The sequence below is a fragment of the Salmo salar genome, chromosome ssa28 (assembly GCF_905237065.1).
Source record: "Salmo salar chromosome ssa28, Ssal_v3.1, whole genome shotgun sequence".
Lineage (NCBI taxonomy): Eukaryota > Metazoa > Chordata > Actinopteri > Salmoniformes > Salmonidae > Salmo > Salmo salar.
Window position 1 is genome coordinate 29,081,193 of NC_059469.1, and position 24,557 is coordinate 29,105,749.

General features: G+C 39.5%; 1 protein-coding gene across 5 annotated transcripts; it reads left to right on the top strand.

The window, feature by feature from the left end:
- Positions 1-694: 694 nt before the first annotated feature.
- LOC100194859 (RUN and FYVE domain containing 2) lies at positions 695-23,102 on the top strand. 5 transcript variants are annotated; one of them, XM_014180117.2, is made up of 19 exons: positions 695-913; positions 5,282-5,414; positions 7,314-7,487; positions 7,790-7,907; positions 12,583-12,684; positions 13,620-13,743; positions 14,113-14,177; positions 15,957-16,022; positions 16,472-16,541; positions 16,641-16,742; positions 16,887-17,003; positions 17,304-17,471; positions 17,603-17,700; positions 20,245-20,364; positions 20,669-20,798; positions 20,947-21,041; positions 21,355-21,403; positions 21,562-21,642; positions 21,839-23,102. In XM_014180117.2, the coding sequence occupies exons 2-19, from the start codon at positions 5,339-5,341 to the stop codon at positions 21,980-21,982; spliced, it is 1,899 nt and encodes a 632-aa protein (XP_014035592.1). In that variant the 5' UTR covers positions 695-913; positions 5,282-5,338; the 3' UTR covers positions 21,983-23,102.
- The last annotated feature ends 1,455 nt before the right edge of the window (positions 23,103-24,557 follow it).

The following is a 24,557-nucleotide window of genomic DNA, read 5'->3' on the forward strand; positions in this document are numbered from 1 at the left end:
ATAGAACATCATATGAGAAAATTGTATCTCTCGTGGACAGACTACACATCTGACTAATTACGTGAGATTTTAGTTCTGGATTAACCGAGATGACTGACAATTAAACATTACATTTTTACTGATCGGACAGTTGGATTACCATTTGAACATAAAACAGCAGTTTGTTATGTTGTATGTCATTCTAAATAATACAAATACATTACTAATTACTAAATAATGAATGGTCACTTGAAAGTAATATCCACATTAATATTTGATACATTTCTGTCACTGTGATTGATCACTGAAATACTACTTGAGTGATCAGATCATCTTGATACATCTTAATCTATGTATTCCATGCATTTTGCTATTAATGCATTCATACAGAGGTGTCACCAGAGACGGAAGAGGAAGGACATATCCTATTCCCAAATGTTTTCTGCTTCATATACAGCCACCCCGTTAAGCAGACCGGAACTGACCTTTTTTAATGGTAAAAGGCCTGAGTGGGACATCTTAATTCATCCACCATCTTTGGTGTCACTCACTTAAACCACTTCCTGAATGTCTTTGCAATACATTTACTACAGGAGGCCAGGGATTGGCCGGCCTGTGTAGACTTGTTCCTCCCCATCAGCAGAACCATTCCTGCCCCTCCTCAAACAGGAGACTCCTCCTCCGCCCTCATCGACCCCTCTCATCTGCTGCCCGTATGTGTACTCTGTGCTCCGAGTTGTTCCACTGGGCGACATTCCCTCTTCTCTGCCTGTGACTGACTGCAGAGGGATGAGGCTCCCTCAGTAGCAAGGCCCAATGCAGCACACCAAACAGACCCCAACCCAGCCAGGCAAGATCTGGAGTTACTGAGTCAGTCTGAGCCCATCTGAAACAAGCCAAGCAGTGTGCTGCTGCTATTGTTGCTCTGCCTGAGGTAAGTCAGCACTATTTTCATCAAAGTCCAGACAGACAGTCCAGCGGTTTGTTTAGTACTAGTGTATAATGTTAATTAGTCTATGTTCAGTGAACATTCTACAAGAGAACACAGAAGGGAGGATGTTACAGTATAGAATATATATATATCAGGGAGGATGTTACAGTATAGAATATATCAGGGAGGATATTACAGTATAGAATATATATCTCATGGAGGATGTTACAGTATAGAATATATATATCAGGGAGGATGTTACAGTATAGAATATATATCTCAGGGAGGATGTTACAGTATAGAATATATATATATCAGGGAGGATGTTACAGTATAGAATATATATCTCAGGGAGGATGTTACAGTATAGAATATATATCTCAGGGAGGATGTTACAGTATAGAATATATATCTCAGGGAGGATGTTACAGTATAGAATATATATCTCAGGGAGGATGTTACAGTATAGAATATATATATATCAGGGAGGATGTTATAGTATAGAATATATATATCAGGGAGGATGTTACAGTATAGAATATATCAGGGAGGATATTACAGTATAGAATATATATCTCAGGGAGGATGTTACAGTATAGAATATATATCTCAGGGAGGATGTTACAGTATAGAATATATATCTCAGGGAGGATGTTACAGTATAGAATATATATCTCAGGGAGGATGTTACAGTATAGAATATATATCTCATGGAGGATGTTACAGTATAGAATATATATCTCATGGAGGATGTTACAGTATAGAATATATATCTCAGGGAGGATGTTACAGTATAGAATATATATCTCAGGGAGGATGTTACAGTATAGAATATATATCTCATGGAGGATGTTACAGTATAGAATATATATCTCATGGAGGATGTTACAGTATAGAATATATATCTCAGGGAGGATGTTACAGTATAGAATATATATCTCAGGGAGGATGTTACAGTATAGAATATATATATCAGGGAGGATGTTACAGTATAGAATATATATATCAGGGAGGATGTTACAGTATAGAATATATATATTCAGGGAGGATGTTACAGTATAGAATATATATCTCAGGGAGGATGTTACAGTATAGAATATATACAGGGAGGATGTTACAGTATAGAATATATATCTCAGGGAGGATGTTACAGTATAGAATATATATCTCATGGAGGATGTTACAGTATAGAATATATATCTCAGGGAGGATGTTACAGTATAGAATATATATCTCAGGGAGTATGTTACAGTATAGAATATATATCTCAGGGAGGATGTTACAGTATAGAATATATATCTCAGGGAGGATGTTACAGTATAGAATATATATCTCAGGGAGGATGTTACAGTATAGAATATATATCTCAGGGAGGATGTTACAGTATAGAATATATATATATCAGGGAGGATGTTATAGTATAGAATATATCAGGGAGGATATTACAGTATAGAATATATATCTCAGGGAGGATGTTACAGTATAGAATATATATATATCAGGGAGGATGTTATAGTATAGAATATATCAGGGAGGATGTTACAGTATAGAATATATCAGGGAGGATATTACAGTATAGAATATATATCTCATGGAGGATGTTACAGTATAGAATATATATCTCAGGGAGGATGTTACAGTATAGAATATATATCTCAGGGAGGATGTTACAGTATAGAATATATATATCAGGGAGGATGTTACAGTATAGAATATATATCTCATGGAGGATGTTACAGTATAGAATATATATCTCAGGGAGGATGTTACAGTATAGAATATATATCTCAGGGAGGATGTTACAGTATAGAATATATATCTCAGGGAGGATGTTACAGTATAGAATATATATATATCAGGGAGGATGTTATAGTATAGAATATATATATCAGGGAGGATGTTACAGTATAGAATATATCAGGGAGGATATTACAGTATAGAATATATATCTCATGGAGGATGTTACAGTATAGAATATATATCTCAGGGAGGATGTTACAGTATAGAATATATATCTCAGGGAGGATGTTACAGTATAGAATATATATATCAGGGAGGATGTTACAGTATAGAATATATATCTCAGGGAGGATGTTACAGTATAGAATATATATCTCATGGAGGATGTTACAGTATAGAATATATATCTCAGGGAGGATGTTACAGTATAGAATATATATCTCAGGGAGGATGTTACAGTATAGAATATATATCTCATGGAGGATGTTACAGTATAGAATATATATCTCATGGAGGATGTTACAGTATAGAATATATATCTCAGGGAGGATGTTACAGTATAGAATATATATCTCATGGAGGATGTTACAGTATAGAATATATATCTCAGGGAGGATGTTACAGTATAGAATAAATATATATCAGGGAGGATGTTACAGTATAGAATATATATATATCAGGGAGGATGTTACAGTATAGAATATATATATATCAGGGAGGATGTTACAGTATAGAATATATATCTCATGGAGGATGTTACAGTATAGAATATATATCTCAGGGAGGATGTTACAGTATAGAATATATATCTCAGGGAGGATGTTACAGTATAGAATATATATCTCAGGGAGGATGTTACAGTATAGAATATATATATATCAGGGAGGATGTTATAGTATAGAATATATATCTCAGGGAGGATGTTACAGTATAGAATATATCAGGGAGGATATTACAGTATAGAATATATATCTCATGGAGGATGTTACAGTATAGAATATATATCTCAGGGAGGATGTTACAGTATAGAATATATATCTCAGGGAGGATGTTACAGTATAGAATATATATCTCAGGGAGGATGTTACAGTATAGAATATATATCTCAGGGAGGATGTTACAGTATAGAATATATATCTCATGGAGGATGTTACAGTATAGAATATATATCTCAGGGAGGATGTTACAGTATAGAATATATATCTCAGGGAGGATGTTACAGTATAGAATATATATCTCAGGGAGGATGTTACAGTATAGAATATATATCTCATGGAGGATGTTACAGTATATAATATATATATCAGGGAGGATGGTACAGTATAGAATATATATCTCATGGAGGATGTTACAGTATAGAATATATATCTCAGGGAGGATGTTACAGTATAGAATAATATATATCAGGGAGGATGTTACAGTATAGAATATATATATTCAGGGAGGATGTTACAGTATAGAATATATATCTTCAGGGAGGATGTTGCAGTATAGAATATATATATCTCAGGGAGGATGTTGCAGTATAGAATATATATATCAGGGAGGATGTTACAGTATAGAATATATATGTCAGGGAGGATGTTACAGTATAGAATATATATATAACATGGAGGATGTTACAGTATAGAATATATATATCAGGGAGGATGTTACAGTATAGAATATATATCTCATGGAGGATGTTACAGTATAGAATATATATCTCATGTAGGATGTTACAGTATAGAATATATATCTCAGGGAGGATGTTGCAGTATAGAATATATATCTCAGGGAGGATGTTACAGTATAGAATATATATCTCAGGGAGGATGTTACAGTATACAATATATATCTCAGGGAGGTTGTTACAGTATAGAATATATATCTCAGGGAGGATGTTACAGTATAGAATATATATCTCAGGGAGGATGTTATAATGTAGATTATATCTCTCAGGGAGGATGTTACAGAGTGTAGAGGACATATCTCAGTCCATGTGTAACTGGTAGAAAGGGAGGGTGCCGCAGGAAATCAGAGTCATATGATAGTGCAGCACTGACTGGCAAATCAGCAGGAAAACAGCAGAAATGTTACTGACACTGTCAGTGGACACAATGGACTCCACAGTCCTGGTTCCTGCTTGCTTCTGAAAATACAAGAAGGCTGTTCCGCCTGTAGAATTAGGAAATGGAATAGGCAAGTTAATAGAATCTGTATGTTTCCACGGAACAATGTTCCGCTTATTTAGTTAATGGATCTAAGACCAACATATTTATAACCATATTGCTCGGATTTATTACATTGTTTATCATTTTGTTTATCTCTTTCCATGAGCTCATGACATGCTGTGTTATGGTCCAGATTCAAAACTAAGGGCAATAAAGTGCACATTATACTGTGTCAGAATATTCCTGTTTTATGTTGGTCTGTGACCAACTGACACTGTGTGGGCCTCAGTTGGCCCTCGGGCACATAAATCAGTTATTTCCCCTTCAATTTCATGATTTTGGTTTTGCATGAATTATAATTTACATTTCACAGTCATTATTCTCTCATGGGGAGAATGTGTGTGATGCTTTTTCTAAGGCTGTTGTTGGCATCCCTGTATTTGTGTAACACTTCGACTTCTCTCCTCTCTTACTGCAGACTAAATAGTTGTTTGTCCAGGTCCCAGGACCATCTTGGGTTGAAGTGATCTTCACCATGTATTCCCCTCAGAGTTTACATCGCTGGGGCATCACTCATACTGAGAGCATGGAGCGACTTGCATACAGTCAAGGTAAACAAAAGCAGATAGCCTATCATTTCTTCTCAATTATATTGTGCCCACTCTTTTTTTTAACTGAGGATTACAGACACAGACTTGGAAAAACTGGAATCCTACTAAAAGGCTCCATTGAATTATGAAAACTATCCATTCCAGATCATTTATTAACTTTAGAGGGACATGCATCAAGTTTATCTAGTGACCATTTTTATTCATTACTTAGTAAGATTATTAATTTCTGCGAACTTTTGATGACAAGAAATATTCATGTTTGATCAACACTTCTATGTTCTCTAAACGCTGTATAGAGCTAGGCAAGTTTACTAATTGTTTTATTAATATTTAATTACTTAAATCAGATTTTATTTTACTCCATTTAAATAATTGATACCTGTACATATCATTATATTATACAGTACTCCAAATTGTATGCAGAAAGAACTAGATTTCTTCCAGCCCGCGGTAGAGGGTAGCACAATCCCAAGTATCTCACGCCATTACGTAGTGCATTTGTGTGCGTTTTTGACGCCACCCATACGGACCTGAGGGATTCGGCTTCATAGGATCTGTACTCTGCGGCGAATAAGGGATCATCATTTGTCATTGATGCCTGTGAAAGCGGCGTTCACACTTAGAATGTAGACGACATTTGATAGGCATTATAGTGTTGGAATTGGATGATTTAGCAATGCTATCCCAGACATTTCTGCAACAATGGTCGCCAGGTGAATTGTCCGTATGATATTTCGACGATGGCGACACCTGCAGAGCACGACCTTGTATTAGCTGAAGCAGAGAGCAACAAAGAGAAGTCTCAAGTATTCGGAATCCTTAGGTTTCAGGAAGAAAAATCGGCCGGTGAAAAAGCTAGCACCACCACGACCATGAGAGCCGGGGACGGGAGATGGCAGGCACCCATATTTGCACTAGCCAGGAAAGCATCAGAGACCTTTTCAGGAAGCAGCAGTCATGTTTTGGCGAAGGTAGCGGAACCCACATCTTTTGTAAACGAATGGAGTGCCCAAGGTAATTTGGAGTTATGTGCTCATCTTGTTTTGTTGTTGGATTTTGCATAGATCAACACAGCTGTCGTGTCATCCCGTCCCTGCTCCAAACGTGTTGCTACAGTATCAAATGCATATATGTCGGTCATTGTTGATTGTGCGACATGCATCTATTTTTCTGCGTGAGCAGAATTATTCTCTTATCAATTCAACTCACTCACTGTCAAATTGTGATAACCTCATGATGTTTTTGTGCGATTAACCAATAGCTAGTTAGAACCACACCCCGTGTTCATATGGTGATCCAGATGCGATGCTTGCTGCAGTTCCTTTGGGTGATTCAGACCTGCTGCGTCCCTTGTGGAGTGGGAATAGGCCTGTAACACACAGATTGCACATTAACAGATCTCTCACCTACTGACTACTCTGATCTGAAGCAGAATAGCAACATGATAGATGGCATCATTTGCCCCATGTGTCAGTTGCATATTTACAGCTAAAGGCCAGTGCAAAACTCTTTCTGATCGATGTTTTCTTCTGGTTCGATCAGAAATAGTAATGAAACACTCATCATACATTTAGTTGATTAGAAAAGGTTATTTATTAGCCAGGATGAAACCCAATAACGTGCCAACATACGTGTCATGTCTGTACAACACATATTGCAGAGAACTATGAAATGGAACTATGAAATGTGAGATGATGAATTGATGACTGTTTATTGACATAATGTAGATAGGCATTACAGATGTCAACATGTGCTGTATGTATGTATGTATGTATGTATGTATGTATGTATGTGTGCACCACTATGCAAAACATAATGGCATGGCTCTTTGTTGACATACTATAGGTAGTGTTTGAATTGACCATTCCCAAATGTGGGTCTGTTTCCTTCCCTCTCCAGCTCTGCGGGACCCTATGTCGATGGAGAGAACCAACCTGCTGAACATGGCCAAGCTCAGCATCAAAGGCCTGATCGAGTCGGCCCTCAGTTTTGGACGCACCCTGGACTCCGACTACCCCCCACTCCAGCAGTTCTTTGTTGTCATGGAGCACTGCCTCAAACATGGCCTCAGAGGTATTCACTTATCATAGTTACCATGGTGCAGAACTAGTTGAATCCCATTCATAATGTTGACACGATCAGCTCATGGACACATTTTTATTACATAATGATTTGTTATGTTCATTAACCAACACATACTGTATCATCCTCGATGCCCACTGTTGGCAGGATGTGCCGAAATATATAAATATGCTATAATCTCCCCTTTCCCATTATTTTCTTGATAGTTAAAAGTTGCAACATAATATTTTCTCCAGTGTGTTGTGTAACATTACCTATGAGATAAGGCTCAATGTTTATTCTTGCACCCGCAGTGAAGAAGTCATTTCTTGGATACAACAAGTCTCTGTGGGGTCCTCTAGAGATGGTGGAGAAGTTGTGTCCCGAGGCAGGAGAGATCGCAGCCAGCGTCAGGGACCTACCAGGACTAAAGTATGGTACCAGAAGAGAGAGAGAGAGATGACTGTAGCTGACATTTCTATGTAGAAAAATGGAGGGATTAACTTCTTGATTAGGGCTTGATTCAATCCATATCGCCGAAGTTCAGCGACGTAGCACGCTTGAAGTTTTAAGGTAATTTCGGATTGAGCCGACATATGCAGTATTTACCTTGAATGCAGTCTCCGCTAATGAGGGAACATTGGCTTTAAATGTCAATCAAGCTGCAAAGCTGATCTTCATCGATACCGATTGAATCGAGCCTTAAAAAGCCTTTATTTTCGTGGCATTTAGTTAGAAATAGTTAAGAACAAGACAAACAGGCCAATGCATTTGGGCATGGTGTCAGCCTTCATCTTTACGCCCTGAAACAGGCTGACACCATGCCCAAACACGTTGGCTTTTGTTTGTCATGTTTTTCGGTTAACTAAGGGGTTTACACATTTGAGCTCACCAGAACAGTGTCCTTTCTTCTCAGAAATGTATATTTTATGAACTTTGTGTTCACGTTGGTTTTGTTTACATTTGTAGGCCCTAATGACCACTACGGTTCACTGCAAGCAGAAAGTGTACTACAAGTTTAAAAGCACTAGGCCTAATTGGAACCCTGTGTTCACTGCTAAAGAGAAACTTGAGCCAGAACAAGGAAGTGCCTCAAAGTATTTTTGTACTTTCGCTTCGTGTTTTTCATTAAGACTGAAACTCTGGTGAAGCATCATTTCAGCCCAGATTGTAAAGGGAACCACATATAGAAAGGTTAAGACATACAGTGCATTCGGAAAGTATTCACATTGTGTTACGTTACAGCCATTTTCTAAAATTGATTAAATGTGATTCCCCCCCCCTCATCAGTCTACACACATTAATGACAAAGCAAAAACAGGTTTTTCATTTTTTTTGCTAATTAAAAAGCAACAGTAATAATAATAATGAAATATGACATTTACATAAGTATTCAGACCCTTTACTCAGTACTTCGTTGAAGCACCTTTGGCTGCGATTACAGCTTAGATTATTCTTGGGTATGACACAACAAGCTTTGCACACCTGTATTTGGGGAGTTTCTCCCATTCTTCTCTGCAGATTCTCTCAAGCTCTGTCAGGTTGGATGTGCAGGTCACTGCACAGCTATTTTCAGGTCTCTCCAGGGATGTTCGATTGGGTTCAAGTCCAGGCTCTGGTTGGGCCACTCAAGGACATTCAGGGACTTGTCCTGAAGCTACTCCTGCCTTGTCTTGGCTGTGTGGTTAGGGTTGTTGTCCTGTTGGAAGGTGAACCTTCACCCCAGTCTGAGGTCCTGAGCTCTCTGGAGCAGGTTTTCATCAAGGATCTCTCTGTACTTTCCCTCGTTCATCTTTCCCTCGGTCCTGACTAGTCTCCCAGGTCCTACCGCTGAAAAATCCCCACAGCATGATGCTGCCACCAACATGCTTCACCGTAGGGATGGTGCCCGGTTTCCTCCAGAGGTGATGCTTGGCATTCAGGCCAAAGAGATCAATCTTGGTTTCATCAAACCAGAGAATCTTGTTTCTCATGGTCTGAGAGTCCTTTATGTTCCTTTTGGCAAACTCCAAGCGGGCTGTCATGTGCCATTTACTGAGGAGTGACTTCCGTCTGGCCACTTTACCATAAAGGCCTGATTGGTGGAGTGCTGCAGAGATGGTTGCCTCCCATTTCCACAGAGGAACTCTGGAGCTCTGACAGTGATCATCCGGTTCTTGGTCACCTCCCTGACCACGGCCCTTCTCCCCGATTGCTCAGTTTGGCCGTGTGGCCAGCTCTAGGAAGCGTCTTGGTGGTTCCAAACTTCTTCCATTTAAGAATGATGGAGGCCACTGTGTTCAGTGCTGCAGACATTTTTGGTACCCTTCCCTAGATCTGTGTCTCGACACAATCCTGTCTCGGAGCTCTACGGACAATTCCGTCGACCTCATGACTTGGTTTTTGCTCTGACATGCACTGTCAACTGTGGGACCTTTATATAGACAGGTGTGTGCCTTTCCAAATCATGTGAAATTAGGGCTGCGGTGACCGTATTACCACCACACCAGCGGTCACGAGTCCTGAAGGTAGTCAAATTCCATGTGATCGTTTAGTCATAGTAACTAGGCTTCTCCAAGCTCTGATGATGCTGATGGTCATTAGTAGCCTACCACACTTACTAACTGTCTGGTAGTCAGCACTCTATTGTCCCTCTAGTCACTCTGACATCAATGCAAATCTAATCTAAAATCTAATCAAACACTTCATGAGAGCCCATAAGCTCGTGTTGCGCAACATTTCTATAGGCTATGCAATTGTGTGAGAACTGAGTGATGGCCTCTTAAAAAGAGGAGGATCCCATCAGTTTTCTATAGGCTAGGCCTACTATATTTATTTCTCAACTTTCCTAATATTAAGCAAATATTAATCACATTGCTTATCTTTACAACAGGAGTATAGCCTACCTGGCTGGCATGAAAATAAACCACAGGAAAAGCATCCTCCATTCTCTATTTAAGTGCAGAGATGACATGTCTTTTTTTCCCGCTGCCCCTGTTTCCCGACAGGTGCATGATAATGGTCCATTCTAAGTCAAAACAAATTTCACACATATATTATTTAGTATATGTAAAGACAAGATTAAATCAAGAATAGTGTGATCGGTGATAATATTAGCCTATCACTTGTGAATGATGGCCAGCTTAAGGCAAACTGCGCATTCTTTTTTTTCTTCTACTTTTTCAAATAATAGTCACACACCTCATGTAGTATAGGCCTATATGTTTTGATAAGGGTTGTAATCACAACTAAAGTGGCCAAATAACTTCTTTAAAATTAAGCACATTAATCTGCTTTACAACAGGTGTAGAGTCTAACTGGCATGCATACTGTATGCAGCACGTGAGTTTCAAGTTCTGGGAAGATCATTTTCACCATAAAAATGCACATTAATAAAAAAAAGCATTACATGGATAATCACATTTGTGGTCACTTTTGATAATGTTGTTTTCCACTAATGGAACATTTGCTCTTGACTGCCGTGTGCGCATTGCTGAGCTTATAATGTGAAGAAATATCCTGATAGTTTATCAACATTTTAAGCTAAAAAGTTCTGCTGTTGTGTTAGCAACATTGCATCAAAAAGTTTTTTTGATGCTAGTGGTTGTGTTCATGTGGGATCTATCGCATCCCACAACTGTCCCAGACTATGTTTGGAATAATTATTTCTAGCACAGAATAGGTCAACTTTTGTACTATGGGGGATAGTAGATTGACATAGGCTAGTGCTTTTGCTATTCGTTAGGCCTAAAACTAAATGTGGACAGTTCTTGCAATATCTTCAATATGCACCTCAGATTTGGATAAGGACGCAAGCAGTTGCGTCCCCGATGTGTCTGTCTTCATTTGAAAGACATCAAGTGCTTTTCAAATTGTGAATGAGTGACTGATGTAGTGTGTTCAGCCTGTGCACAACACAAAGCAGAGCTCATGCCTTTCAAGCAACTTTTTTCTAATCATCATTAGTCACATCATGCAGCCTTACAGTGTATTACAAATCAAAACATATATCCCAATGTTTGTAGAACAACTGAAGTTACATTAATAACTCTAAATTTAAGCATATAGGAATACCTATTTGTTAACGGCTCAACAAAGAATTGCGCACTCCCTCAAATCGTTTGGAGAAAACATCTTTGTTCAATTTTATTCTTCATACTATAAAATAATGCCACAGAATTCTAAGCAAATCTTGTCTGCTAAATGAACACATGTAGCCCAAAGCCATTTGACATAGCCAGATCAGGACCTAACATAAGGACAACTCAGAGTATACTATTATGTTCTCCTGAAAAAGGCTACATTTTCTTTATATCGTGTTTCTTTAGACCTGTCTAAAATAAATAATGGGTTTATTGTGAAGGTGAAGGCTATATTACATGGATTTATTAGACTTTTTAAAATGTAGTTGTTCCAAAGGTCTGTATCAGTGGCTTGTAGGAAGCCAGGAGATGCTAAATGTATTTATGCTAATTAACAGTCAATTACCGTGAGACCGACAGTTATTTGCTTGACAGTCACCGGCTGACAGAATGTTGTGACCGTCACAGCCCTATGGCCAGTCAATAGAATATATAACACAGGTGGGCTCCAATCAAGTTGTAGAAACAGCTTAAGGATGATCAATGGAAACAGGATGCACCTGAGCTCAATTTCGAGTCTCATAGCAAAAGGGTCTGAAGACTTACCTTTTCAACAAAAAAAAACATGTTTTTTTTATCTTTGTCATTATTTGATGAGGGGGAAAAATGATTCAATCCATTTTAGAATAAGGCTGTAACTTAACAAAATGAGAAAAAGGGAAGGGGTCTGAATACTTTGCACTGTATGTTCTATAACCTAGGAAAGCAAGCATACACATTTTCCTCTGTGTGCTATAAAGATGACTCAGCCGGGCTGTTAAACATTATGGAAACAACTTGCATGTCGATCATAAATCATGCACGCCACATCTAATGTCAACACACATACAGTACACCGTGTTTGGATGTTTTTATATGACTCATCCACTATTAAGTATTGTCCCCCTCCCAATGGGCCACTCTTCACTTTGAAATTAAATAGGAATATCATATATCAATATGTATTGTTGGACTAATGGCTGTAGTTTTTGTTCTGTTTATTGTAGGACTCCGCTGGGCAGAGCTCGGGCCTGGCTGCGTCTAGCTCTGATGCAGAAGAGGCTGGCTGATTACCTCCGCCTTCTGATCACCAGAAAGGACCTGCTAAGGTACTGGAAGGACTCCCAGTCTCAACTCACTCACACTGGTTTTTCTCACTCACATCTTCACCTCCATTCAAAGTCCTTGGGCCGGCAGACAGCCTCCTCGGTAGTGGTTCACCATCTGCTTCTCAGCAGACGAGACGCTAACACCTTCAGATGGGTAGAGGTGGTGTCAGTCATTTTCTATAAGAAAACTGATAGAATAAGCAGTGATGGTATATACAGTGCCTATCATAAGTATTCACCCCCCTTGAAGCTTCACATTTTATTGTTACAAAAGTGAAATTTCATTTTTAAAATATGGTGAATGATCTACACAAAACACTGTCAAAGTGGAGTGAAAAAAATCCACAGCATCATTATTAACTTGACCGTGCTAAATTTGTTATTGTTACCCATCTAGTAACAATAGGCTACCAACTGTAGCTCAGTTGGTAGAGCATGGCATTTGCAACGCCCGGGTTGTGGGTTCGATTCCCACGGGGGGCCAGTATTTAAAAAAAAAAAAATGTAATAAAATGTATGCACTCTACTGTAAGTCGCTCTGGATAAGAGCGTCTGCTAAATGACTAAAATGTAATGTAAATGCACTGCCCTTCTTTATTAGGCTTTCGCAAAGCTCCCTGGTCTTTGTAGTTGAATCTGTGTTTGAAATTCATTACTTGAATGAGAAACCTTACAGATGTTGTATGTATGGCGGACAGAGGACGAGGTAGTCATTCAAAAATCATTTCAACCCCTATTATTTCACACATTGTGAAGTCCATGTAACTTATTATGATTTGTTAAGCCAAATTTGACTCCTGAACTAATTTAGGCTTGCATTAACAAATGGGGTGAATACTTATGCAACAACTATATTTTAGTTATTAATTTGTAAACATTGTATGTGATGATGATTTGATGGGAAATATGTTTCGCTGTGCGTTTTGCACCCACAGTGATTTCTATGAGAATTCTGCTGTGATGGTAGAGGAGGAGGGTGCTGTCATCGTTGGCCTGCTGGTGGGACTCAATGTGATCGATGCCAACCTTTGTGTCAAGGGAGAAGACCTGGATACACAGGTGAGTCAACCCCCCCACTTCAGTCATTGTTCTAAATTCCCCATGACAGCCTTTTAAAATAGGCAAGTGAGAGGACACCTCAATGTTATTCAGGGTCCTACTCGCGGACGCAGGATCAGCGTTCCTTTCACCTCGTGGAGAGCACTCGTTTCATCCCAACAAACTAATCAAACTAGTATCTACAAATGTCAAAGCCCAAACAAATTAGTATAATCTAAACTGTTCAGCTGTGCTTCTAGTCTATTCAGATTTTAGCAGCAGACGTTTACACTCCAATTGTCTCAGCCCAATTTGAGAAGGAATATACTGGTCAAAGTTTATGCAGAAATGTTCAATAATACTGGCTGTGTGACATTTTACATTTCTTAGGTTGGGGTCATTGACTTCTCCATGTACTTGAAAAATGACATTGATGACTACAGAAGTGAAGAAAGGTAAAGTAGATACTCTTGTTACTTTAACGAGATGGAATATATCCATTAAAATATATCTACTACACATTGTCTTGGATACGCTGAGAAAGATACAAGTACAGTTGAAGTCGGAAGTTTACATATACTTAGGTTGGAGTCATTAAAACTCGTTTTTCAACCACTCCACAAATTTCTTGTTAGCAAACTATAGTTTTGACAAGTCGGTTAGGACATCTACTTTGTGCATGACACAAGTGATTTTTCCAACAACTGTTTACAGACAGATTATTTCACTTATAATTCACTGTATCACAATTCCAGTGGGTCAGAAGTTTACATACACTAAGTTGACTGTGCCTTTAAACAGCTTGGAAAATTCCAGTAAATTGTCATGGCTTTAGAAGCTTCTGTTAGGCTAATTGACATCATTTGAGTCAATTGGAGGTGTATCTGTGGATGTATTTCAAGACCTACCTTCAAACTCAGTGCCTCTTTGCTTGACATCATGGGAAAATCAAAAGAAATCAGCCAAGACTTCAGAAAAAAAATTGTAGACCTCCACAAGTCTGGTTCATCCTTGGGAGCAATTTCCGAACGCCTGAAGTTACCACGTTCATCTGTACAAACAATAGTACGCAAGTATAAACACCATGGGACCACGCAGCCGTCATACCGCTCAGGAAGGAGACGCGTTCTGTCTCCAAGAGATGAACGTACTTTGGTGCGAAAAGGGCAAATCAATCCCAGAACATCCGCAAAGGACCTTGTGAAGATGCTGGAGGAAACGGGTACAAAAGTATTTATATCCACAGTAAAACGAGTCCTATATCGACATGACCTGAAAGGCCACTCAGCAAGGAAGAAGCCACTGCTCCAAAACTGCCATAAAAAATCCAGACTACGGTTTGCAACTGCACATGGGGACAAAGATCGTATTTTTTGGAGAAATGTCCTCTAGTCTGATAACACAAAAATAGAACTGTTTGGCCATAATGACCATCGTTACATTTGGAGGAAAAGGGGGATGCTTGCAAGCCGAAGAACACCATCCCAACCGTGAAGCACGGGGGTGGCAGCATCATGTTGTGGGGGTGCTTTGCTGCAGGAGGGACTGGTGCACTTCACAAAATAAATGGCATCATGAGGATGGAAAATTATGTGGATATATTGAAGCAACATCTCAAGACATCAGTCAGGAAATTAAAGCTTGGTCGCAAAAGGGTCTTCCAAATGGACAATGACCCCAAGCATTCTTACAAAGTTGTTGCAAAATGGCTTAAGGACAACAAAGTCAAGGTATTGGAGTGGCCATCACAAAGCCCTGACCTCAATCCTATAGAAAATTTGTGGGCAGAACTGAAAAAACGTTTGCGAGCAAGGAGGCCTACAAACCTGACTCAGTTAGTTACACCAGCTCTGTCAGGAGGAATGGGCCAAAATTCACCCAACTTATTGTGGGAAGCTTGTGGAAGGCTACCCGAAATGTTTGACGCAAGTTAAACAATTTTAAAGGCAATGCTACCAAATGATGAAAGAAATAAAAGATGAAATAAATCATTCTCTCTACTATTATTTTGACATTTCACATTCTTAAAATAAAGTGGTGATCCTAACTGATCTAAGATAGAGATTTTTTTTAGTACAATTAAGTTTCAGGAATTGTGAAAAACTAAGTTTAAATGTATTTGGCTAAGGTGTATTTTAAACTTCCGACTTCAACTGTATATCAAAATACTTAACACTTTCGAACATAAATGTTCTCTTTTCTGATTTATCGTCCATGATTTGTTTTCCCAATAGAAATGGTCAAATAGCAGCCATCCTGGACCAGAAGAACTACGTTGAAGAATTAAACAGGCAGCTTAAGTAAGTGTATTTATCTTTTTTCTTTACCATACTGTATCATTGTGATTTTTTTTTTTGTGTGTGTGTGTGTGTGTCTGTGTGTGTGTGTGTGTGTGTGTGTGAGATAATTGCTCAACTGTGTTTTGTGCTGCGGAACTCTTATTTAGACCAAGTTATTGGCACTGGTTACGCAAATAAAGATGTCTCTTCTCTTCTATAGTCTTATGCTCATTGCACAACCTCAACCTCTAAAGAACTCAAGCTCACTAGTTCAACTGCAGGAAATGTAATTCTAAAAGACAATGAAAGTACTCGTGTTTTGTGAGGACGTTAACTCATGTTCTTTAATGAGGACCTTTTAAAGTCTGTTTTAAACATGCGATACTTGAAGCAGTGTGCTTCTTCAAACACCTGTTGTGAGAGACTAAATACGAAATGGCACTAAATTAGCACTTGTATCTTTGGCACAGTTCTTCAGTACACGGCTTACAAGGGAGGGTCGATAACTTGGAGAAATCAAACTCTAAACTCATTGAGGAGGTATGGCAAAGTCTCTCATTAATACAGTACTAACATTACAAATAATTGACCATTTTATACATCTGATTTGGTATTCATTTGAACTTCTTTTCATTGTAGCTGGCGATTGCAAAAAACAACATAATCAAACTACAAGAGGAGAATCATCAGCTTAGAAATGAGAACACTATTATTCTCATGAAAGCTCAGCAGCAACTTGAGGTATGCCTTTTACAATGTCCTGTTCTCTCTCTGTCAGTCAAATGTAAAACCGTGTTCCTCATTTGTAGTGTTTGTGGTATTAGGAATTGTGGGTTTGGACTAATCCACTAATGTCACCTCTGTTGACGTGTCACTGTCTGTCAGGTGACCCAGGTGGACGTGGACGTGGAGCTGGACACCTTCAAGAAGTCGAGGCAGGGCCTGGACGAGATGTACAACGAGGCCAGGAGGCAGCTCAGGGAGGAGTGTCAACTACGCCAGGTCTGTCATCATCAAGCATTTCCCCTTGATCATTTTTCTATATGGGGCACATTTTCAGTTGAAACCCATTGAAGCCAATGTTTTTTTTTCTAGGCAGAGGAAGCAGCTAATGTAGAAAGGGGAGACTCACCTTTACAATAGAGGAAACATTGCCAATATAAGCCAATGCAGAATTCTGAAATGGTCATCTTTGGTTGTAAGGAGCATTCAGTAGCATGGTCTGTGTGAGAAAGGTCAGTGCTTTACAGTTGAGCAGGATTTGGGGTGACGGACAGCTGTTCTCCTTGTCCCCCACTGTAGGATGTGGAGAATGAGTTGGTGGTGCAGGTGAGCATGAAGCAGGAGATGGATCTGGCCATGAAACTGTTGGAGAAGGACATCCACGAGAAGCAGGACACACTGATCGGCCTGCGCCACCAGCTGGACGAAGTCAAGGCCATCAACGTGGAAATGTACTCAAAAATGCAGGTGCCGTGGAACTTTTTGTGTGGCAAATTTTACTGGTGCTTTTGTGCATAGAGTAGGCTATGTTGTTTATGTTATCAGGTTATGTTCCAGTGACTGTACTGATCTAATGGCTTTGCTGTGTTGTCGACCAGACTTCCGATGACGGCATGAAACAGAAGAACGACATGATCACTCGTTTGGAGGAGAAGACCAATCAAATCACAGCAACCATGAAACAGCTGGAACAGAGGTAAGGGAGTTGACTTAAAATATCCTCTTCAATTATTTGAAGGTAATATTTAAGGCCTGGTTTCCTGGACACAGAGTAAATCTTTCCCTGGACTAAAAAGTACTTTCAATGGAGATTTATACTCTGGGACTAGGCTTAATCTGTGTGCAGGAAACCGGCCCAGTGGCATGCAAAGTATTTTCTCTTTTTGCATGTAGGTGTATTATGAATGTATGTTTTACCATATTACAAATCCATTTTGGAGCATTGACTTGGCTGTAGTCTTGTTGTGTGATGTGATGTGACCGTAGCTTTGTCATGTCTCAGTCAACATGGACCATCCCTCCCTTTCTCTTCCATTCGTTTAACGCCATCTTCTTTGTGATATTTCTATGAGAATACTTTGCTTAACAATTTCTTATTTATTTTGGTCAAATGGAAGTTCCCTGATATTGACTTCCTATTTCTCTTTTCTTTTCCTTCTTGTCTTTTATTGCTTCCATCTTTTACCCTCATACGTTTAATTTCATACATATTTCTACATCGATACACTTCCTGTTTTGTCTACTTGGTCTCAATAGTGATAAAGATTTGCTAAGCCAGACGCGAACGCTCGCCATGTCATTCGTAAAATGTGCCAGCGCAGACACTGAGCACCAATACAAGCTTGTTAAAGACATCTCTTTCTGAGCATTCAAACACAACCACTAACTCTCAGTAAACACTAGGCAGGGGATTTGTTCATATGTAGTATCGTAAAGTAATGGGTTGACTGTTCTTAAAAAGTTTGTTGGTTTTTTAATCAGTCTAATGTTAAGACGAGCTCCTTTCACTAAAGGAAGTTTTGTAGTGCATCCTGTTATTGTGGTACTGTAAAAGCTAATACACTCAAACATATCTGTAAGAGCAAATACTCTACTCATTATAGCCAATAAAAAGTATAATAATTGTCTTTTATCACATGAAACAATAAAGTTAGATGTTTTGAAATTGTGGTAGTGGAATGAATCTTTTAAAATAATTGCCAGCGTTAAATCAGCTCCCTGATTGTGTCCATAGAAATGTTACAAACTGTCCTGCCACTGTCTGACCATCTTCTCTTTAGAATGGTCTGCCTGTAGATGTCTGACCATCTTCTCTTCAGAATGGTCTGCCTGTAGATGTCTGACCATCTTCTCTTCAGAATGGTCTGCCTGTAGATGTCTGACCATCTTCTCTTCAGAATGGTCTGCCTGTAGATGTCTGACCATCTTCTCTTCAGAATGGTCTGCCTGTAGATGTCTGACCATCTTCTCTTCAGAATGGTCTGCCTGTAGATGTCTGACCATCTTCTCTTCAGAATGGTCTGCCTGTAGATGTCTGACCATCTTCTCTTCAGAATGGTCTGCCTGTAGATGTCTGACCATCTTCTCTTCAGAATGGTCTGCCTGTAGATGTCTGGCCATCTTCTCTTCAGAATGGTCTGCCTGTAGATGTCTGACCATCTTCTCTTTAGAATGGTCTGCCTGTAGATGTCTGACCATCTTCTCTTCAGAATGGTCTGCCTGTAGATGTCTGACCATCTTCTCTTCAGAATGGTCTGCCTGTAGATGTCTGGCCATCTTCTCTTTAGAATGGTCTGCCTGTAGATGTCTGACCATCTTCTCTTTAGAATGGTCTGCCTGTAGATGTCTGACCATCTTCTCTTCAGAATGGTCTGCCTGTAGATGTCTGACCATCTTCTCTTTAGAATGGTCTGCCTGTAGATGTCTGACCATCTTCTCTTCAGAATGGTCTGCCTGTAGATGTCTGACCATCTTCTCTTTAGAATGGTCTGCCTGTAGATGTCTGACCATCTTCTCTTCAGAATGGTCTGCCTGTAGATGTCTGACCATCTTCTCTTTAGAATGGTCTGCCTGTAGATGTCTGGCCATCTTCTCTTCAGAATGGTCTGCCTGTAGATGTCTGACCATCTTCTCTTTAGAATGGTCTGCCTGTAGATGTCTGACCATCTTCTCTTCAGAATGGTCTGCCTGTAGATGTCTGACCATCTTCTCTTCAGAATGGTCTGCCTGTAGATGTCTGACCATCTTCTCTTTAGAATGGTCTGCCTGTAGATGTCTGACCATCTTCTCTTTAGAATGGTCTGCCTGTAGATGTCTGACCATCTTCTCTTTAGAATGGTCTGCCTGTAGATGTCTGACCATCTTCTCTTCAGAATGGTCTGCCTGTAGATGTCTGACCATCTTCTCTTTTAGAATGGTCTGCCTGTAGATGTCTGACCATCTTCTCTTTAGAATGGTCTGCCTGTAGATGTCTGACCATCTTCTCTTCAGAATGGTCTGCCTGTAGATGTCTGACCATCTTCTCTTCAGAATGGTCTGCCTGTAGATGTCTGACCATCTTCTCTTCAGAATGGTCTGCCTGTAGATGTCTGGCCATCTTCTCTTTAGAATGGTCTGCCTGTAGATGTTTGGCCTCCCCCTTTTCTTTTGCCAGTTTGTCCCATTGCATCCCAACCCCCTGCACCCCTTTTTCCTTGTGATTGGAGCCTCAGTTTTACCCAGTTGGTTTGAATTACACCAGATTACAGGAGGTTGATCGGGACCGCTGGACCGCAGAAGATGGAGCGCGCAAATTCAAGCAGGACTTTGTCAACAAAGCCGACAGCCTCCAAAAGCAGGTAGCCCAGAGAGAGAAGCAGAGGTAAGTACACATACATACGCTATATTTACAGCAGCTCTTAGCACTTGTTCCTTCTATATAATAAATATATTGTTTGTCTCTGCACCAAAATGAAGATTTGGGTCTCTATTCAGTCCGTATACCGGAAATTCAGCGTTACAGTGTGATTTGAAATTTAAAGGCAGTGTTCCCGTGCTAGCGAAGAGTGCCTTTATGGTAAATGCTACAAATGTCGACTCAGTCGGAAATTACTTTTAAATGTTTAGCGCCAATCTTCAGCGATACAGACTGAACAGAGTTATCCGGGATGTTGTTCCTGTTGTAGGTTGCAGCTGGAGACAGACTTAAAGATTGAGAAGGAGTGGCAGCAGACCTTACAAAACAACCTGGAGAGGGAACGAGACATCGTCGCCCAGCTCAGTGCTGAAGCCCAGCAAATAAATGGGCTTAAAAAGGTTTGTGAGGGTTCCTCGTAGAGCTTTTTGTGACATTGTGGCATTTAAAAAGTATTATGTTCAACATATTTTCCATTTTACGTTGTGTCACAGGGATAGAGTATATTTACACACAGTGGACTGACGTATTTGACATGTTTTTCTCCAGGAGTTCCACAGGCTGCAGGATGAGAACAGCCAGCTGACTGGAGTATGTGACGAACAGGAGCAGGCCCTGGAGGAGCTGGGATGCAAACTTAGCGAGTACTTGTCTATTTTAAACTCCTCGTTTGATGTATTTTTATTTAACACGGTCTGTCTTTCAAAAAGGAATGCAACCTCTTACCCCCATCAGTTAGAGAAATCTCAACGTATCTTTTCAGAAAGGAGTGGAAAGGAGCAACATGCTTTTATGTTGTGGAGGAGGGTCTATAATCACATTCATGATCCTTTTACATGCCTCTTGGCCTTAGTTAGTCCACATACTGTTGCAAAGTTCCAGTTAGGAATTTTGCCTGAATAAATTGAGTGACGTGAACTCTAAACTGATGCCTGGCTTTTCTTATTCTTAACACAGATCAAAACTTAAAATCGAGGACATAAAAGAGGCAAATAAAGCTCTTCAGGTAAGTGTTTCTCGAGTTCTACATTGGACTGAACTTTCACTTGAATAACAATCAGCCCATTTTTTTGTTCTTATGAAAACAACAGATCTACTAACCCGCATGTTGACCTTGGCCGATGCTGTTTCATGAGTCGCTTATCTAACAATCAAATATTCCAGGGGGGGCAGATCTGGCTGAAGGACAAAGACGCCAACATCTGTAAACTGTGTGAGAAGGAGTTCTCCATCTCTCGGAGAAAGGTTAGGTTAAACTCATTACATTTTTTGTGTGAAATTAATTGGGACAGTGCTTAACCAGCATGCAACACAAAAAGATGTGACATAGTTGCCATTCTAATTGTTAACCTATGTAAACCATAACGCACATCTTTTCCTTGCAGTGTACTTCTTGCCTAGATTAGCTGATTTGTGTTTTCAATGCGTCTCATTTCTCTAGCACCACTGTAGAAACTGTGGGGAGATCTTCTGCAATGCCTGCTCTGACAACGAGCTGCCCCTCCCCGCCTCGCCAAAACCAGTGAGGGTCTGTGATACGTGCCACGCCCTTCTTCTCCAACGCTGCTCCTCAAATGCCACATGAGATGCCTCCTTTCAGCCCCATCCACAGCTTTAACTCAGCCCCCCCGCTGTTCAGACTACCAGGAAACCTCTGAGCTTGTGTGACTGTTATCAGGTGTCAAGCATTTAGGTTCTCCTAGGTGTTGTCCTTTGTGTAACATGAGATTTGAGATGTTATATCTGTGACACTTATATGACACTAAGGCTGCGTTTAGACAGGCAGCCCAATTCTGATGTTTTTTTTCACTTTTCACCAATCATATCAGATATTTTGCCAATAATTGGGCAAAAGATCAGAATTGGGCTGCCTGTCTCCACAATAGACTAAAACCATGTGGGCAGCTGAGCATATCATTCCAAATCTCCAGTAAGAATATCAAGAGACGATGCAAAGTATGTTTCTCTACGGACGGAGGAATAGAGTGGTTGAGCCTGTTGTGATAAGCCGTCGAGTCATTGGACATAATCATATTTTGGTTTTGTTGAGTCGTGTTATTTCACTTGAATGTGGATGGTCTTACATGTTGTAATTCACATGTGCCTCTAATAAGCCAAAATACTGAATGAGTACCTTTCACAGATTTGTTTCTGCATGATAGAATGCAGGCACATTTCAGAAGTATGTTTACCAAAAGCACTAATGTTCCCAATGCTGCCTTGGTTATGAAGAAGAAACTACATGAAACAGCACAGCAAATGTATATGTTGTGCCTTTGATTACTGACTGAAAAACACAATATTAACTTAAGTAGGCCTAATTAATTATTAACTTAACAATAACTATAATTATCATTAAAATATACTGTAGCTACCTAACGTAGCAAATGATTACGTTTGGAAACACCCATCTTGTATTTATTTTTATAAAGTGGAAAAAATATTTCATTTCTGAGTATTTGTTGTTTTTCTGCACATTTTATTTGAATATTTGTCATACAAGTTTAAAATCGTGTATCACAAAGTGACAAATAATTTAAGATGTACTGTACATTCATTTGTGTGTACCAAATGATACACTTGCTGTATATTTTGTTTTGTATTCAATCAGCAAAACAATGTGTTTCAATGTATAATTTTCCAAAACTGGAATGAATACTTTTCATAAAAAATAAATAGATATGGTACATCTCACATAATCAAAATATATGCTGTTTGTCTTATCAGTTTTCAATATATTCTCTTGTTCACTAGATGCCAGTTACTTTGCAGTGCATCAAAGTTGTCCAGGTCCTGAGGCAGCAAACCATCCCCAAACCATCCCACTACCACCACCATGCTGGACCGTTGGTATGAGGTTCTTACTGTGTTTGTTTTTTGCCAGACATAATGGGACCCATTTCATCCAAAACTTTTGCATAAGTTTGCCAAGAAGCACCTGGATGATCATCAAGTCTCTTGGAAGAATTTTCTATGGACAGATGATTCAAAAGTTAGTTTTTGGATGACATGGGGTTCCATTATGCAAGCATGGTGATGGTTTGGGGATGCTTTGCTGCCTCAGGGCCCTGATGAATTGCCTTAATAGAAGGAACCATGAATTCTGCTCTGTATCAGATAATTCTACAGGAGAATGTCAGGCCATCTGTCTGTGAGCGCATGCATCAATACAATGATCCAAAACACAAGCAAGTTTACATGAAAATGGCTAAAAAGCAACACATTTTATGTTTTGGAATGGCCTAGTCAAAGTCCAGACCTAATCAATTGAGATATGGCAGGACTTGAAACGAGCAGTTAATGCTTGAAAACCCACAAATGTCGCTGAGTTAAAGCAGTTCAAATCAAATTTGACTTGTTACATGCGCCAAATACAACAGGTGTAGACCTTACAGTAAAGTGCTTATAAGGCCTTTAGCAACAATGCAGTTTTAAGAAAAATAAGTGTTAAAGTATTTACTAAAATACAATTTTTTTTTAAATAAATAAAGAATAAAAATGCATGCAAGAGTGGGCCAAAATTCCTCCACAGCGATGTGAGAGACTGATCAACAACTGCAGGAAGTATTTGGTTGCAGTCATTGCAGCTAAAGGTGACACAACCAGTTATTGAGTGGAAGAAGGCAATTTCTTTTTCACACAGGGGAATTGGGTGATGCATGACTTTGTTAAATAATTTTTATTTTTATTGTTATTTGTAAACTCAGGTTCCCTTTATCTAAAATTAGGTTTTGGTTGAAGATCTGATAACATTCAATAAAAAATATGCAAAAATAGAGAATCTGAATGGGGGCAAATACTTTTTCACGGCACTGTATGATATGGTCTTTAGAGTGGACTCAGCTTGTAAATTCAAGGTAGGTTTTCCATGAAAATATTACACAATACACACTGCACCATTCTATGACATCAATCACCTGAATAGGGCCTGAAACACACATCTTGTGTCTGATTTGTGAAAACCGCTCTTGCAAATGAATGGGGAAAATACTTTAGGGCAGGGAGAGGTGAGGAGGGCTCCAGTCTTCAGCGAAGGGAGAGGTATGGAGGGCTACGTCATCTCTAATCATGTACAGTTTTACACTTTGGACTCTTCTCTGACACCTCCGCACTCGAACATTGACCCCCTGTGCTAGCAGGGGGTCAAAGCTTAACGTTTT